This window comes from Paramormyrops kingsleyae, chromosome 19 (genome assembly GCF_048594095.1).
Source record: "Paramormyrops kingsleyae isolate MSU_618 chromosome 19, PKINGS_0.4, whole genome shotgun sequence".
In the NCBI taxonomy this organism is placed as follows: Eukaryota; Metazoa; Chordata; class Actinopteri; order Osteoglossiformes; family Mormyridae; genus Paramormyrops; species Paramormyrops kingsleyae.
The window spans coordinates 21,490,903-21,505,486 of record NC_132815.1 but is presented as its reverse complement, the minus strand read 5'-3'; the positions used below and the strand labels follow the sequence as shown (position 1 = coordinate 21,505,486).

General features: G+C 43.8%; 1 protein-coding gene across 2 annotated transcripts; it reads left to right on the top strand.

The window, feature by feature from the left end:
- Nucleotides 1–375: 375 nt before the first annotated feature.
- LOC111859958 (synaptosomal-associated protein 23-like) lies at nucleotides 376–11,271 on the top strand. Of its 2 annotated transcripts, none has more exons than XM_023843166.2 (8): nucleotides 376–544; nucleotides 6,738–6,845; nucleotides 8,158–8,199; nucleotides 8,509–8,557; nucleotides 8,661–8,778; nucleotides 9,511–9,645; nucleotides 9,809–9,953; nucleotides 10,041–11,271. In XM_023843166.2, exons 2-8 carry the CDS (start codon nucleotides 6,795–6,797, stop codon nucleotides 10,101–10,103), a joined length of 603 nt encoding a protein of 200 aa, XP_023698934.1. In that variant the 5' UTR covers nucleotides 376–544; nucleotides 6,738–6,794; the 3' UTR covers nucleotides 10,104–11,271. The 2 variants fall into 2 exon arrangements, with proteins under 2 accessions (XP_023698934.1, XP_023698935.1); XM_023843167.2 differs by lacking the exon at nucleotides 376–544 and adding an exon at nucleotides 4,630–4,748.
- Nucleotides 11,272–14,584: the final 3,313 nt, after the last annotated feature.

The following is a 14,584-nucleotide window of genomic DNA, read 5'->3' as shown; positions in this document are numbered from 1 at the left end:
AAACACACCTACTAATTCTGGCAATTAGCTGATTAAGATGTGTTTAAGAAGGGAAATCTGCAAACTTTGTTGGCTCGGAAATGGGGAACTCTTCTATAAATATTCCTTGCATACCCATACATTGTGAGACACAGATCTACTTCTTACATGTCTTGCAGAAAATACTTGCGTGTGTTCTTTAAAAAAAGAAAACACGTTAGTTTGTTTTTGAATTATTTTGCGGTGTAAGTGTAACCTGAAAAGAATCTCTGATATGTCCACCAGAAACAGGGCGGCGTGGCAGCTGAATTCAATTAGGGTAAATGCAAATACAGTATTCTTTTTAGCCGTGGTTTAGTCATATATGCCTCTTCACTCCAATCCTCTAGGTGGCAGTATCGAGGAAGCACTCCAATGTACACTCCGGCGTCGAAACTGGTAGAAGAATGAGGGTCATGCGCGCTGTGCGCTTGATTGAAGGAATTCGCAGTTTTGCATGTCTGAGCTCGGAAGTTCTCAAGTTTTGAAGTTGGGCTTTTCTGGCGATATTTAACTTGGAGTCACAGTAAGTACTTTGTGGCGCTTCTGAATTTCGTTGTTTGTTTGAAGTTCATTGTAAGACAGTGGAACCTGATATGTTATTGGCGTAAAAGCAGAATTTGCGCTTAAAGGTTTCTTCGCTGGAGTCCTTGCTGACGGGTGTTTTGTTACAGGTAGTTTATCCGCCAGAAATAACCGACACGAAGGCGAAGCTTTCCTACCTATAGAATTAGGAAGCTAGATTGTCCATAGTTTATGTTACTGTTTGTACCCGTACTTCACGGTAAATACTTATACTTTTTAAATCAAATGTATCATAAGGTGATGCAGTACTTCTAGGTTCTATTACTTGTATGTTAGTCGATGACGGGAGGGGAAGACAGTAAACTAGAGAAACCGGCTTCTTCTAATTGAGTAACAGTGGCTGTTTAATGTTTTGTTTTTACGCAGTGGCGTGTAATAAGGTAGTTTTTAAAAGACACGTTTCGCAGCATGGAATAAGACAAGAAGTAACGGCAGTAAACGAAGCCGGTTACCTAGATGTTAAGAATTGTATGATTTCATTACGAATTTCGATCTTTTTTTTCCATTTAGTGGTTATTATTTGACAGTGCTAAGAGCAGTCAGTCTTCAGGGGGCTTTCCGAAGTGCAGAGAGGGCGGCTGAGGATGTTTGGGACGTGGTGTCAGACCACGTGGTGTCAGACCTTCTCAGCTTCCTTTGGGCGCCTTGGCGTCCCTGGGACGCTCCGCTCGCTCCATATTGAGTGGCATCGCCCCACCTCCGTTCCTGTGCTTTCCAGAGAAGTGCCTGCTAGTCCACAACACGCCAGTGCCTTTGCAGCGCCATATGTTATCCTTGGTATCATTTCCATTTATATTGATAAAAAAAGTACATCAGATAAGTTTGAGGAGATGATACGCGGTTATATTTATCCCGGTCTCTGCGTCAGGAAAAAGTTAAATATTTCCAGTTGATGATTGTATTGTTTAGTTAAGGGTTTGTTAAAGAATTCATGCAGGCCAGGAGGAAACTGATTTGATCAAAAACAGGAAAAAGCAGTATCAAAACTATCAGCTCACCATGACCGTGTACCATCACCATGCCTTTCCTATGAAAACTGAAACAGAATGAAATGCCCTCTCTTCCCTAGTCAGGAAACTAAGGGCTCAGGTTCCCTGCAAAAACAGGAAAGAGTATCAGGAGATTCCACACTGGGAACTGGGCACTGTGTCACTGCGAGCTGTCACCCAGCTCCGCTCTGTGTCTGCTGACTCGTCCAGGGCGGTGACAAGGGCTTAATCTGTCACTGACAGTAAGAGGCTGACACCGGCCTGGCCTACAGCTGTCTGATTGTCTGAGGGTTTCCGTCATCTTGAAGCGAGTTGCCTAGAAACACTTCCGTTCTTTATTTTGGCATATGGAGTTTTGTATGGGTGGCGCGGTGGCATTTGCCAGTGACTGTTGTCACTCTGCCTTTGCCTGTGCGCATCTCCTTCTGACCATCGGACTCATACTGTGGTGGCTTTATCCTCTCCATTCTCACATCTGTATCCGCTTTCGTTTTCCTCCCAAAATTTTGTTCATCTTGTTTCACAAAAAACAGTCTGACACATACCTTATGAGTGCTTGCTTTGGAGGGTACTGTCAGGGTTGCCAACTTTGGTCAGCTAACTGGCATGAGATATTCAATTTGAGACAAGTCAGCACATGCATTTACATGTATGTAACGGTTTTATTACCTTGTAAATACTCCATAGGGTTTGCAAACTACCCCAATGCTTTTGATGTAGCTAATTCCAGGTTTATAATGAAATAATATGTATTTTGCTGTAAGATTTCTTGCGTGAGAGTCTGAAAGCGTGAGCAGCACGGCAGATGCGTGAGAGTTGGCAACCCTGGTACTACATGGAGGGATATTTTCCCTGTAAACGTTTAATAATCTTTTTTGTCTTAGTGGTTGCTTATCTTCTATAAATGTATCCAGATATTAGGTCTGCATTCCTATATTGTTTAAATAATTAACATTGCAAGCATGGGGAACTACCTGTTTTTCCAGTTATGACATAATCCTCAGTCACCCTGAGGACAGCAAACGGTAAGGGTGCTTTTTAGAGATGCACCGATACCGATATTCGGATCGGTATCGGCGCCGATCCAGACCTATTTGACGGATCGGGTATTGGCCATGCGTGACCAATCCACGTCCTATACTTACTTATTTAGTTTTTGGCAATCAATCGCGCGACAGCTCTTTCCCATTTTACATGTGTGTTTTTGCGGCATTCAAATCGAACGCTATCGCTGCACCTCAGTCTTTTTTGCTACTCAGTGGGTGTGAGTACAGTGACTTCCGCCTGCTGTGACGTCATGCTCATACCCTTCGCAGTACGAGGAGCGTAAGATGTGACGATCTGGGAGTATTTTACGCTTTTAACAGAAACCAGTAGCACAGCGATTTGCAATATATGTAAAATAAAGTTTTGAGGTGGGAATAGTGTTTAATGGACAATCCCATTTAACAAAGCGCACGCAACTGCGAGACAAAACAAAGCAATGGATGATTTGGGAGTCACTAACTTAATTGGACTGTTTTGCAAACTCGCTGCAGCTTGTGATACAAGAGGGGCTGCCATCGCAACAAAAGTGTAACTGCGCTGACGGCAATGGGAGAAAAACTGTTAATTTTAAGCATTTGCCACTTGTGTATACTTGCTTTGAAGATATTCATATTGAACTGCAAATGCCTCAAAAACACTTAAAACAAACGAGGTGGAACAGTTATGTATGTTTATTGTAACCTAATATTTTTTGCCATACCTTTTTTTTCCATCTTTATTTACTAGCTTAAAAAAATTAATATATGAAGTATAACAAATTAAAACGAGCTCTTGTATCGGAATCGGATCGGAACTGAAAAAAATGTGGATCGCCCATCTCTAGTAGCTTTTCCACTGCTAAGTCCCGTACTTTTGATACTTTCCTTTTAGTGTGCAAAATGATTTGACAGTGCAACCATAAAACAACGCAAACCAAGGCTGCATTGCTGGCAGCAAAAAATATCTGCTTTTATTCTCTTAAAAATCTGTTAGAACAGTAACTAAAATAATTTGGGCTTTCTTCCTGTTGCATAAATGAAGCATACTTTTGTTTTTGCACTTTTAGTTTTTTTTGCTAAGAAGACTAGCCTGTTCAATGTCTCTGGTTTGGTTGATGCTCTTTTGCAGGTAACCATGTTGTCTCATGCACTAAAAACCCCTTCTGAGGGTGATCTGCTAGCAGGTATGCAAAAAAGGTAACCAGGAGCTTCACTTTAGGAAAGGCAGTTGCGTTGACTTTACGCCATTCCCGAGTACTGGTCTCACTGCCCACACAAGGTGTTTGGAGGGAGTTTTCAAGTTCAACATCAGATGATTTGGTCTGTGAGTCCAGCTGCTGCAGCAGAATGAGGGTTCTTGAAAAAGCTACCCAGTGTCGTCTTGTGTTTTTTGGCTGGTGCTGGTGCTTCTCCCTCAGCTCCTTCTGTACTGAGGAGCTGTGAAGCCCAGGAGCTGAAAGGCTCTAGATTTCTTGCGTTATTTCACCCACAACTCTGGCCTTCAGGGCATCGACTTTCTCAGGTTTCACATGGGAGGTTTTGAACCGAGGATCAAGGTTGGGTGATATGTTCAGAAGATCATCAGTAGCAGCGTCATTAAATTTGTCCTTCATGTTGTGGATGACTGTAGTTTTAATGTTCTCTGTGAAGTCTGAGTCCTCATCCTCTGGTTTCAGAACCTCCTCACTGAGAAAGTAGGGTACAGGCTTCACATATGATACACTGATATGATTCCCCTGACAGCACATCTATGAAACTAGCCACTGGGTTTAGAGCCTTGTGGCTTGTGGACAGACTCAATGACATCATGTCTTGCCATGTGGGCACAAGGTGGTGTTTTTTTTTTTTTTTTTTTTCCTTCTTTCTTTTCCCCCTCTCTCTCAGCAGATGGTACCTTTACAATGGCCTTTTCCTGCTTCAGCATTCTCCCCACCATTTTTTGACGGGACCCCCATCTTGTTGGTGATTCTGTAATCAGTTTCTGCTTGAACTTCCTCTTGAGCTGCTGCCAAATCTCTCTGAGAAATGTTTTCGCCCAGGGGGTTGAAACCTCGGGTCGACTACTTTTCAAAAGTTTCCTGAAGCCTTCTTTTTCGACAAGACTCGCTGGCATCAGATCTTTCGCTTTGAAGTAAGTGATTGCAGTTGTGATATGCTGATGCGTTTTTGATGTTCTGCTAGGTCATAGCGGCAAATGTAATCGGAGTCAGCTGGTTACAAACAGCACCACTGCTGGAAGGCTGCTAGTCGCATCACTCGAGGGTCCATTTTGGGAATCAGCTTGTTTAATTGGATGGTATTTCTGAAGGTAGTGAAACAGGTTTGTTGTATTACCAGTCTTTGTTGGGACCTGTTGGTGGCATATCTTGCAGACTGGCTTTATCTGGGTTTGGTCTGATTGGAGAAAACCAAACTACTTGCACATTTTTGATGACTTGTGCCTTTTCTTTGGTATTAATTTCTACTTGAGCAATTAACACATTCCACTTGTGCTACACTCATCAGGATGTCCTGGTTGCCCGTCATCTTTTCTCACGTACGTGACCATGTTGCTAATGTTTACAACATTGCTTCTTCGTGGGGAATGGGCAAATTTGCTACGTCGACTGTGATTGGTTGTTGTGCTGGCGTTACGCCGGACTTAGGCTTGGCGCGTTTGGTCACAGGCATTTTCTGTCTCAATTCCTTGTCTAATACAGGGCAAATAGTTTGACCGAATTTTATACCCTACGTTTATCATTATCGTCATTTTTTTTATCGCCTAGCAATACAGCAAGGATGAAAATGATTGATTGTCATGGAGAATGCATGCTATACTCAATAGGAGTGGAAGTAAACTTTTAAACTAAACTTTAAAAATGTACTAGATAAACTAGATAATCTTGAAAAGGAATAATAATTAAAATTGCAAAGCTTTATAAGTGTTTTTTTTTCTCCTTATAAAAGAGTGAAAATGATCTAGTGAACCCCCCCCCCCCATGCTATAATGTCCAGACAATATGAAGGTATGAAAAAGCCTGATCTCAACCCAGCTGACTTTTGCAGTCCTTGCGATGTGAGAATCACATGTGCATAGCATGTTGGTATTAATATATCACATCCCTATAATTTACTAAAGCCATTTTCTGAATTCAATACAAAATTCCCCGGCTTTCGTTCTGATGTCGTTCAGTGCCAGTACCAGTTTTTACGCCAGCAGAAAACCAACACAACAAAGTACCGTACTTATGGTACATACTTAACTCAAGTACCAAAAGCACCGTACCTAGTGCAGAGGAAAAGCAAGGTGAAGAGTAAAGTCAAGGTGGCAAAATTTTCTGTGGGAACTTTTTAAAAACTTAATGAGTATTTTCTGAGGATTTTCGTCAGTAAAAATATGGAACCAGATGTGAATTTTTGGAATTTTTCTACCCTTTCTGTTTAAATTGGACCAGAACCTAAAGTTTGTTTCTATCTGTCTCTTCTGCTGTTTTGACCACCAAACGAACGAGTAGTTGATCATGATGATGCTTTGTCTGCTAGGACACGCTTAAAGCCTGATTCATAGGAGGAATTGCCTCTCGCCACCATCTTGGTGCATTGTCAGTCATGCTAATGGAGTACTCGGATCACGTTAAAGAGAGCAAGTGAAGTACAGCATTATTATGACACCAGTCATATTCCTTCCACTGAATATGGTGTCACAAAATAACGTTATATGAGCAAATTAAAAGTGAACGAAATAAAAAGAACTGATAATACTGGATGGGACCCATACACAGTATGACAGCAAAATGGTTGTAGCTGGGTACAAAAAGTATGGCCGAAATATTTTGGTGTATTCATGTGTAAGTACCAATATAAATCTCATGGTTATTATACCTGCCCGAAGGACTACCAGGGATTTAAAAATTTAGCAATTCCTGATCTCAAAACTCATTTAGCACACAGCCCAGTCTGAAAAGGATCAGTAACTGAACTTTAACATCTGGTTGCAGCCCGTTTACACCTTATCAGTTTTTGCTGGAGGTCAGGGTCCTGTGGTAAATGTGTGCTGACTTCCCTGGGACTTTATCAGGGAAAGTCTGCTTTAGGACGAGTACAGATCTACATGTCCCACTGACGTGTGATTTCTGTCCAGCCACAGAAGCCTCTGATCACTGCTCTGGGCGGTTCCCCCTCACACCAATAAGACAGCATGGACGATATGGAGGAGATGACCCTTAAGGCCAATCAGCTGACAGATGAGGTATGTCTCTTCCATTTTATTTATTTCTTTTCTGTACACGCTAATACGTTTTTCTAATAATTGCCTCGTTCCGCCGACGGGTGGCTTAATTGCAAAATGATGATGTGAATGAAGGGCTTGTTTGTTTTCGCACCTGACTGATTTCCCCTTTTGGCCTTTTCTCACTTCCCACTTTTGTCTCTCCTCTCTTCCTGCTGCCTCTGTGTGGGACGGCACAGATCAGATGTGGGTGGGGCAGCCGTGCTCGCTGGCTCTGCCTGGCTAATCACCATGCAGTGTCACCCTGCTGTGGGTTAGGGTAATCACAGTTTATGGCCCCTAACCTCATCAGAAAGCAGTAGTCTGAAACCTCATTTTGTTCAGTCCTTATTCAGTGCACCCATCAGTCAGGTTTGGTTTGTGCCCTTGGATGGTGGTGGTGCATCTTGATATCTTGTTAGGCAGATTCTCATCCATTCAGTGCTAGTTAATGTATACATTATTATTTTGTGAAAGCTGTGATTGTATTTGTCTGTCGGCCACAGGTTACCAATAGAGGGTCTCCCAAACGGCACGGATCGCTGACGCTCTAAGCTGCCCCCTCGTAACACAGGGGATCTAGCTGACTAGAGACGGCCTCACATTTTTAAAAGGCAGTGCCCACATCTTTAGTACTTGTTTATATAAAAGCAGCGTGTCAATATTAGCTCTTTATCTAACTGACCTTAGCCAGTGCAATGTTCCTGTCCACTTGGGTGAACACTCATTACATACCAGATTATTCATCAGACCAGGGTCTTTTTTCCACTGCTGCTCTTTCTTCCCCCTTTCTTCCCCCCGCTAGCTGCCCCTGCAGCTTAGCCTTGCCTAAGGGGCCTGTCCTTCATTTACTAACTCCGTGAGGTCGTTGACTCATCTGCTGTGAGTAGGAAGGAAATGCCACGTCCCAGCCCTGTTTACAGTAATTAGACCCTGCATGACGTCAGGCTTGCTTTGCATTTGTTTGCTGTCGGCGGCTTTCCTCTGCTCTGCTCAGTGCTGCAGTTGTTACAGAACTTCCTACTGTTCATTTGAAGCATGCTTGACATGGAAAAGTGACTAAACAGGACATGGGACACTTTGACCACCAGAGTTCCACCTTTCCTGCACCAGATTGAAATGCAGCCCCTCGGTCATCACTCAGGGCTTCGTGACCCCCATCCCCCCACGCATTGACATTGCATGCTTAAATCTGTTAGCTTTTGAAGGCAGATATAGGAAGAAGGACAGGAAGGGTTTATTTCTCTGTCAGAGCTGGGTAAGGGAACTGATCTCCTGTTTCTCCTGCTTGCAGTCGCTGGAGAGCACCAGGCGGATGCGGCATATGGCCGAGGAGGTGAGGCAGGGGTGCAGCAACACCCCCCCCCCCCCCACCCCCCAATTACTGCTGTGCTGCTCGTGTTACTCTGCCCAAATGAATTATAGAGTGGAAAGTGTTAATCCCTCAGTGCAATTATGAGTGTTTGTTTTTGACTGGGTTCCGACCTGAAATGCTGCTAAACTTGTGTGGTCTAAAGTTGTCTTTGGCCCAAACTTGTGTTTTTATGTATTGATAGCATCGTTGTCCAGGGTAAATGGTCCATGTCAAATGAATAAATGTACAGAATTTCACCAGAAATAAAACCTCAGCCGTCATTTTCTGCAGACTCAAGAAACGGGAGTGAAAACGTTGGGGATGCTGGATGATCAGGGAAGTGAGTGTTTGCCCTGTAGCCTTTCACAAAGAGACACACAGCTCTGACTGACATTGTCAGCAGTATCATCATCATTCTGCCCCCTGCCCCTTTCCCCCCCCAGATAAGCTGAACGACATCGAGACTGGGCTTGATAAGATCAATGAAGACATGAAAGTCGCGGAGAAGAACCTCACTGAAATGTCCAAGTGCTGTGGCCTCTGTCTGTGTCCGTGCAATAGGTAGCGATAAGATGCCTCTTTCTCACCAAAGTTGAGCAACTGTTATCTGGTTCCAGTTTCCTGGGCCATCTTGACCGGGGACTTTGTAGACTTTTGTAGGCTCCGGCCACTTTTGTCCATCGCTTTCTCGACACAACAGGAACTGGGACCTTAATGCTAAATAAGCACGGGGGATGCAAAAAGCTCATAGGTTAAACTTCACATGTAATTTCATACGAAACTTCACTGCTTCTGCTAAGCTTCACTGTCAGCACTGGTGATTTAGGCAAAAATATCACGTATTGATCTAATTTTCTGATGCAGAAACATACGGATGGTAGTAAAAATGTATTAATTAATGCATTTAATGTGACAGGAAATACTACAGGAAAATTCCATCTTGCTCCACTACTTCTACCTTGTTTTCTCGCACATCGCGTAACTTCCAAGTTCGCGCCAGTGCTGGTGGTCAACCAATCAGCAGAGTTTCAGTGTAAGCCCCGCCCCACAGTTCTGGGTCTACTTCAGAATAGGGACCACAAAAAAGCGGTTCAGGAAGTACCTCCGAGTGAGAACGTGACAGAAGTTTCTGGTTCCTGAAAAGGCTTCCTGTTGTGCCTGTAGCAACCATTACCGAAGGCCCATTCAGGTCCCCCGTGCTCTTTCCCCGAGACACATGACATTTGCGTTTTATTTAAGACGGTTGCTCTCCACTGTTCAATGGATGCTGGTTAACGGGAACGGCTGATTCAGGGTGAAGACGACCGACAGAGGATACAGGCGTGCTCCGGACAGCGACAGCAGCAAGGGGGCGGTCGTGTCCAGCCAGCCTACAAGCTCCCGCAATGGGCAGCCCGGCCCAGAATCCAGCGGCCCCTACATCAAAAGGTGAGACCGGCTCGCCAGCAGAATGCCAAAATGACCTCCTGCTTCTCAGTGCCTGGCACATCTAATGAACCAGAGCAGAAGGGAGGCCACACATCAGCCCCATGGGGGGGGGGGGGGGGGGGGTACCACTACCTGGCATCTGTCTGCATGCTTGGTCTTGTAGGATAACAAATGATGCCCGGGAGGATGAGATGGAGGAGAACCTGGGCTACGTGGGGGATATCGTGGGCAACCTGAAGAACATGGCCCTGGATATGGGCACCGAGCTGGACAAGCAGAACAAGCAGATCGACCGCATCAATGAGAAGGTCTGCCCCCCCTGCACCACCACCGTATGCTGTTATAATTTCACTCGCAGCCTTTCCGACACCCTGTTGTTACTTTGACTGCTGCAGGCGGAGGTCACTAACGCCCGTGTCCAGGATGCTGACAAGAGAGCCAACAACCTGCTGAAGTAGAGGGAGGGGCATTGCCCCGCTCCTCATTATCGCCTAATGAGACCCAGCCCCCTGCTCAGCTTCCCCAACCCGGAAGAGAAACCTAGCAGGGGACCTAGCCACCAGAGTGCCGGTGTTCACACGAGATTGGAGGCACTGTGGTCACATCACTTCATAAAGTTGTACATTCTGTTAGTTACGGGGGTAGCGATGCTTTCAGACCAACGGTGGGTAGAGTTACTGAGTGTGGCCAATAGGCTCCTGGCTTATGACCTAGTAAGGTACCTGATTGGATGTTAGTCAGGCCACTTAATGATAAGACATCAGTCTCACCCACTGTTGTTCTTCAGGTTTCTTTCACCTATTACATGTCATTTCTAAAAGTGAATGTGCTCCAGTCTTGGCACTTTCTAATGTCCCTTGTGTTTTTCTTTTTGCTAGTATCGATCACAAAGTGAAACTGATAATATAGTTCAGCTTATAAGTAACACTCATAGATTTGAAACATATTTTTGATTATTGCAGTGTTAACGCAGCTCTGTTTCAACTTTGTGTTTGTATGTTGTTTTTAAGATCCCTTTCATTATTTTCCAGTTCTGTCCTATTTATACTTGTTGATTGCTTATCATTTGGTATTTTTAGTACCAGATGGACAATCTGTTCAATGCAGTTACCTCTGACCACAGTAGGCATTGATCACTTATGCTGTATTTCCTGCTCACTTTAATAAAGTAACCTTTAAATGTTTATACACTTATGCTAAATTAAACTTGACATTCGCTTGTTCTGTAATGAACCGTATTTTTACGTGAATTTTGTGGTTGAATTTGGTTTGTTGCAGTGTGTTTCCACTTTACAATGAATGGTATGAACTGTACCTTCAAGACACTTAACGGGGAGAGTGTATGGAAATAATTTTTAATAGTCGCTTTGTGTCACTCAGATGTATTATCTTTACACGTATTAAATGTTTTCACTTACTTTGAGGTGGGTTGCAGGGACATTACCATCCAATACTGGCATATTTAGATATTGAGATATTTAAAGGATATCTGTACTTATTTCTTTTATAGCTTTGAAGTGTAAAGTATTTTTTTTTGGTGCTCGTTTGTACTTTTTAAGGTCCTTGATTTCTCATATATGTATATGGATTAAACTGAATACAAAACCATTTTGCAATGGAAATTAACACCTGTGCATCTTTATTTAAGCCTGCTCTCCAGTCGCCTGGTTACCCCTTTGAAGTAAGTGATTACCTATGTAGGATCACACACACGCATACACCAGGGCTGAGATTCCAGGTTGCCTGAGATGAGGCACAGCCTGGTATGAGAGATACTCGTCGGCCAAGGCACAAAAGGGGGGTTAGTGACCCCAAGCTCACATAAGGGAGGCCAGCATTCTAACTTCTATGGCTCAAAGATTTAGGGACCTACAGACAACAGAATGGACCTCAAAGATAGGGGCCCCTCAACTTGGCATGCAACCCCCACCCCCCACTTTCAATCGCGCCTTACAATCCAGACACCCAGTACCTTGAAGAAAGTTCACTCAAGTTTGGCTTGTGTATACCTTGTATATGTGTTTACTTAATATTGCTAGTCTTGACATCCATATAGGTTATGTTTGTTTGTGTCCTTAGACAGTCTTAGTGTTTTGTCTGCCACGCTTCTAATCGTGTTTCACAGAGTATCACCTTTCTCACTTGAACCATTATATAGAAATGGATAAATATATATGTTTAGCTACCCCTGCATACATGCTCTCATGGTTATCCCAGAGGAATCGTGAAAGTTAAATAATGTAACAAGGTATCTTACTGGGTCTCCTGTCAGAGGTATTTTCTTTCTTTGTTTAACAACTCCCATTTTTGCAATCCTCTGTTGGCCCTTATCTGATCTCTGTGGCCTGTTAGCACTTCTTTGTCTTCTACTATTCTGTGTTAAAAGACTGAATCAATGTGGATATTATCTAACCTGGGGAGCAAATCATTGGAATAAGCCACACCAACCATAATATGTAATTTCCAGATGTTTAATTGAAATTGGGATTACAACAAACCAGTGACCACACCTATCTAGGGGTAAGATGTGCTGTTTGGATGTGAATATGTGATGTAATGTCTTAACTTACCCAATGGCAACATCTGGTGATGTGCAACACTAACCACCTACACTATATATGGAGGTGAGTCATTAACATGCACAATGTAAGAAGTTAATTAATTAATACAGATTATATGAGGTGTGAACCTCCAGGTTGGTATGGCATGTTTGGTGTCAAACTGATGGAAAATTGCTCCTGAACTCAAATCTGGTCAGTGCTAATCATAAAATTGTATGTATAAAACATTACATGCGTTTAATGAAAATCAGCCTAGTCGTAGATCCCAAAAGGACTGTCACAGACACCCCTCCGAAAGCCCGCCAACTACATGGCCAGCAATTGGCTCAGGTGTCGGGTTCCTGGTCATCCCTATTCATAAACTTTAGACCATTAAACCTGGCGCCTTAGATTCAGAGTAGGAGCCCTCCAGAAAACCACCAAAAAAATGCCAGAACACTGCGAAGCGCAGTAGAGAAGCCCTTCCTGAAGCCTGCCAGTGAAGGCCTGCTACCCAAAAGAGAACTGCAACCCCAAGACAAAGCCTTTCACCTCAAAGCTTCACAAGGAGAGAAAAATCCAAGGGGCTCCACTCCAACAACCGCTCCAAACGCCGCGCCTTCCTGAGTGCCACCATACCCTCAGCTCATCACCTCTGCAACCTACTGCCAAGATCCCCTCCAACCAAGTAAACTAACTTCCATTCATTTTAACAACCTAGCCTGTTGATTAATTTGCTTTTTAACTTAAGGTCGTGTTTTCACAAACTGAGCTTGCTTTGCAGAACAGTATTTCTCTTTTAAGGTTACCCATTTAAATCTGGGCACTGCATTTTCATATTACATTCTGATTTGTTCTATTCTGTTATTTTGCGTTTGTTGTTTATGTTAAGTGTATTGGCCCTCATGCTAGTATAGTGCTAGAAATAAATGCAAGCCTTTTTATACAACTTCAGCCTCTGTTTATTGAGTGCTCACAATAGTCACTGCCTCTGTGCGAACTGGCTACTAAGCTCTATGGAAACTTCTAAAATACTATTTTCAGTTACTATCCAATCAACATATGGGAACTTATACCACTGAACCTCACCCTACATGTTCATGGGGTCAGCAGGAATATCCAGGGGCATAGCCAAAAATTCATGGACCATGAATTTCAGACATGAAATTTATGGACCCCTGTAAAATACTGCCCCCTTCCAGAATCTGCCAGGGTGTCCATGCCCCTACTGCACCCCCAGATAAAGAAAACCAGTGGCCCAATACTTCCCTGTACAAATTCAGCTGGGTAAAGGAGTTTAATCATTTCCTAAATGGCATGTACAATGCAAATGGACAATGTTATATCACAAACCATACAGTTGCCATTTAAATATTCATTCAGGGGTATCCATTCACTCTGCAAGTGTAAACTGCTTATGCATTTTTTGTAACTTTACCCAAGATGTGTGCTTGAGTCTTTGTTCTACATTGAACAAAAATATAAACGCAACACTTGTTTTTGCTCCCATTTTTCATGAGCTGAACTGTTGCAGGGCAACACATCTCCGTCGCATAGAGTTGATCAGGTTGTTGATTGTGGTCTGTGGAATGTTGGTCCACTCCTCTTCAATAGCTGTGTGAAGTTGCTGAATATTGGCAGGAACTGGAACACGCTGTCGTATACCCCGATCCAGAGCATCCCAAACATGCTCAATGGGTGACATGTCTGGTGAGTATGCTGGCCATGCAAGAACTGGGATGTTTTCAGCTTCCAGGAATTGTGTACAGATCCTTGCAATATGGGGCCGTGCGTTATCATGCTGCAACATGAGGTGATGGTTATGGATGAATGGCACAACAATGGGCCTCAGGATCTCGTCACGGTACCTCCTGTGCATTCAAAATGCCATCAATAAAATGCACCTGTGTTCGTTGTCCATAACATACGCCTGCCCATACCAGAACCCCACCGCCACCATGGGCCACTCGATCCACAGCGTTGACATCAGCAAATCGCTCACTCACACAACGCCACACACGATGTCTGCCATCTGCCCTAAACAGTGAAAACCGGGACTCATCTGTGAACAGAACGCCTCTCCAACGTGCCAAATGCCATCGAATGTGAGTGTTTGCCCACTCAAGTCGGTTACGACGACGAACTGCAGTCAGGTCCAGACCCCGATGAGGACGACGAGCATGCAGATGAGCTTCTCTGAGACGGTTTCTGACATTTTGTGCAGAAATTCTTTGGTTATGCAAACCAATTGTTGCTGCAGCTGTCCGGGTGGCTGGTCTCAGGCGATCCTGGAGGTGAACATGCTGGATGTGAAGGTCCTGGGCTGGTGTGGTTACACGTGGTCTGCGGTTGTGAGGCCGGTTGGATGTACTGCCAAATTCTCTGAAACGCTTTTGGAG

Coding starts and splice junctions, on each gene's coding strand:
- LOC111859958 (XM_023843166.2), top strand. CDS start 6,795: ATGGACGATATGGAGGAGATGACCCTTAAGGCCAATCAGCTGACAGAT. Junction 8,779..9,510: donor TGTCTGTGTCCGTGCAATAG/GTAGCGATAAGA, acceptor CGGCTGATTCAG/GGTGAAGACGACCGACAGAG. Junction 9,646..9,808: donor AGCGGCCCCTACATCAAAAG/GTGAGACCGGCT, acceptor TTGGTCTTGTAG/GATAACAAATGATGCCCGGG.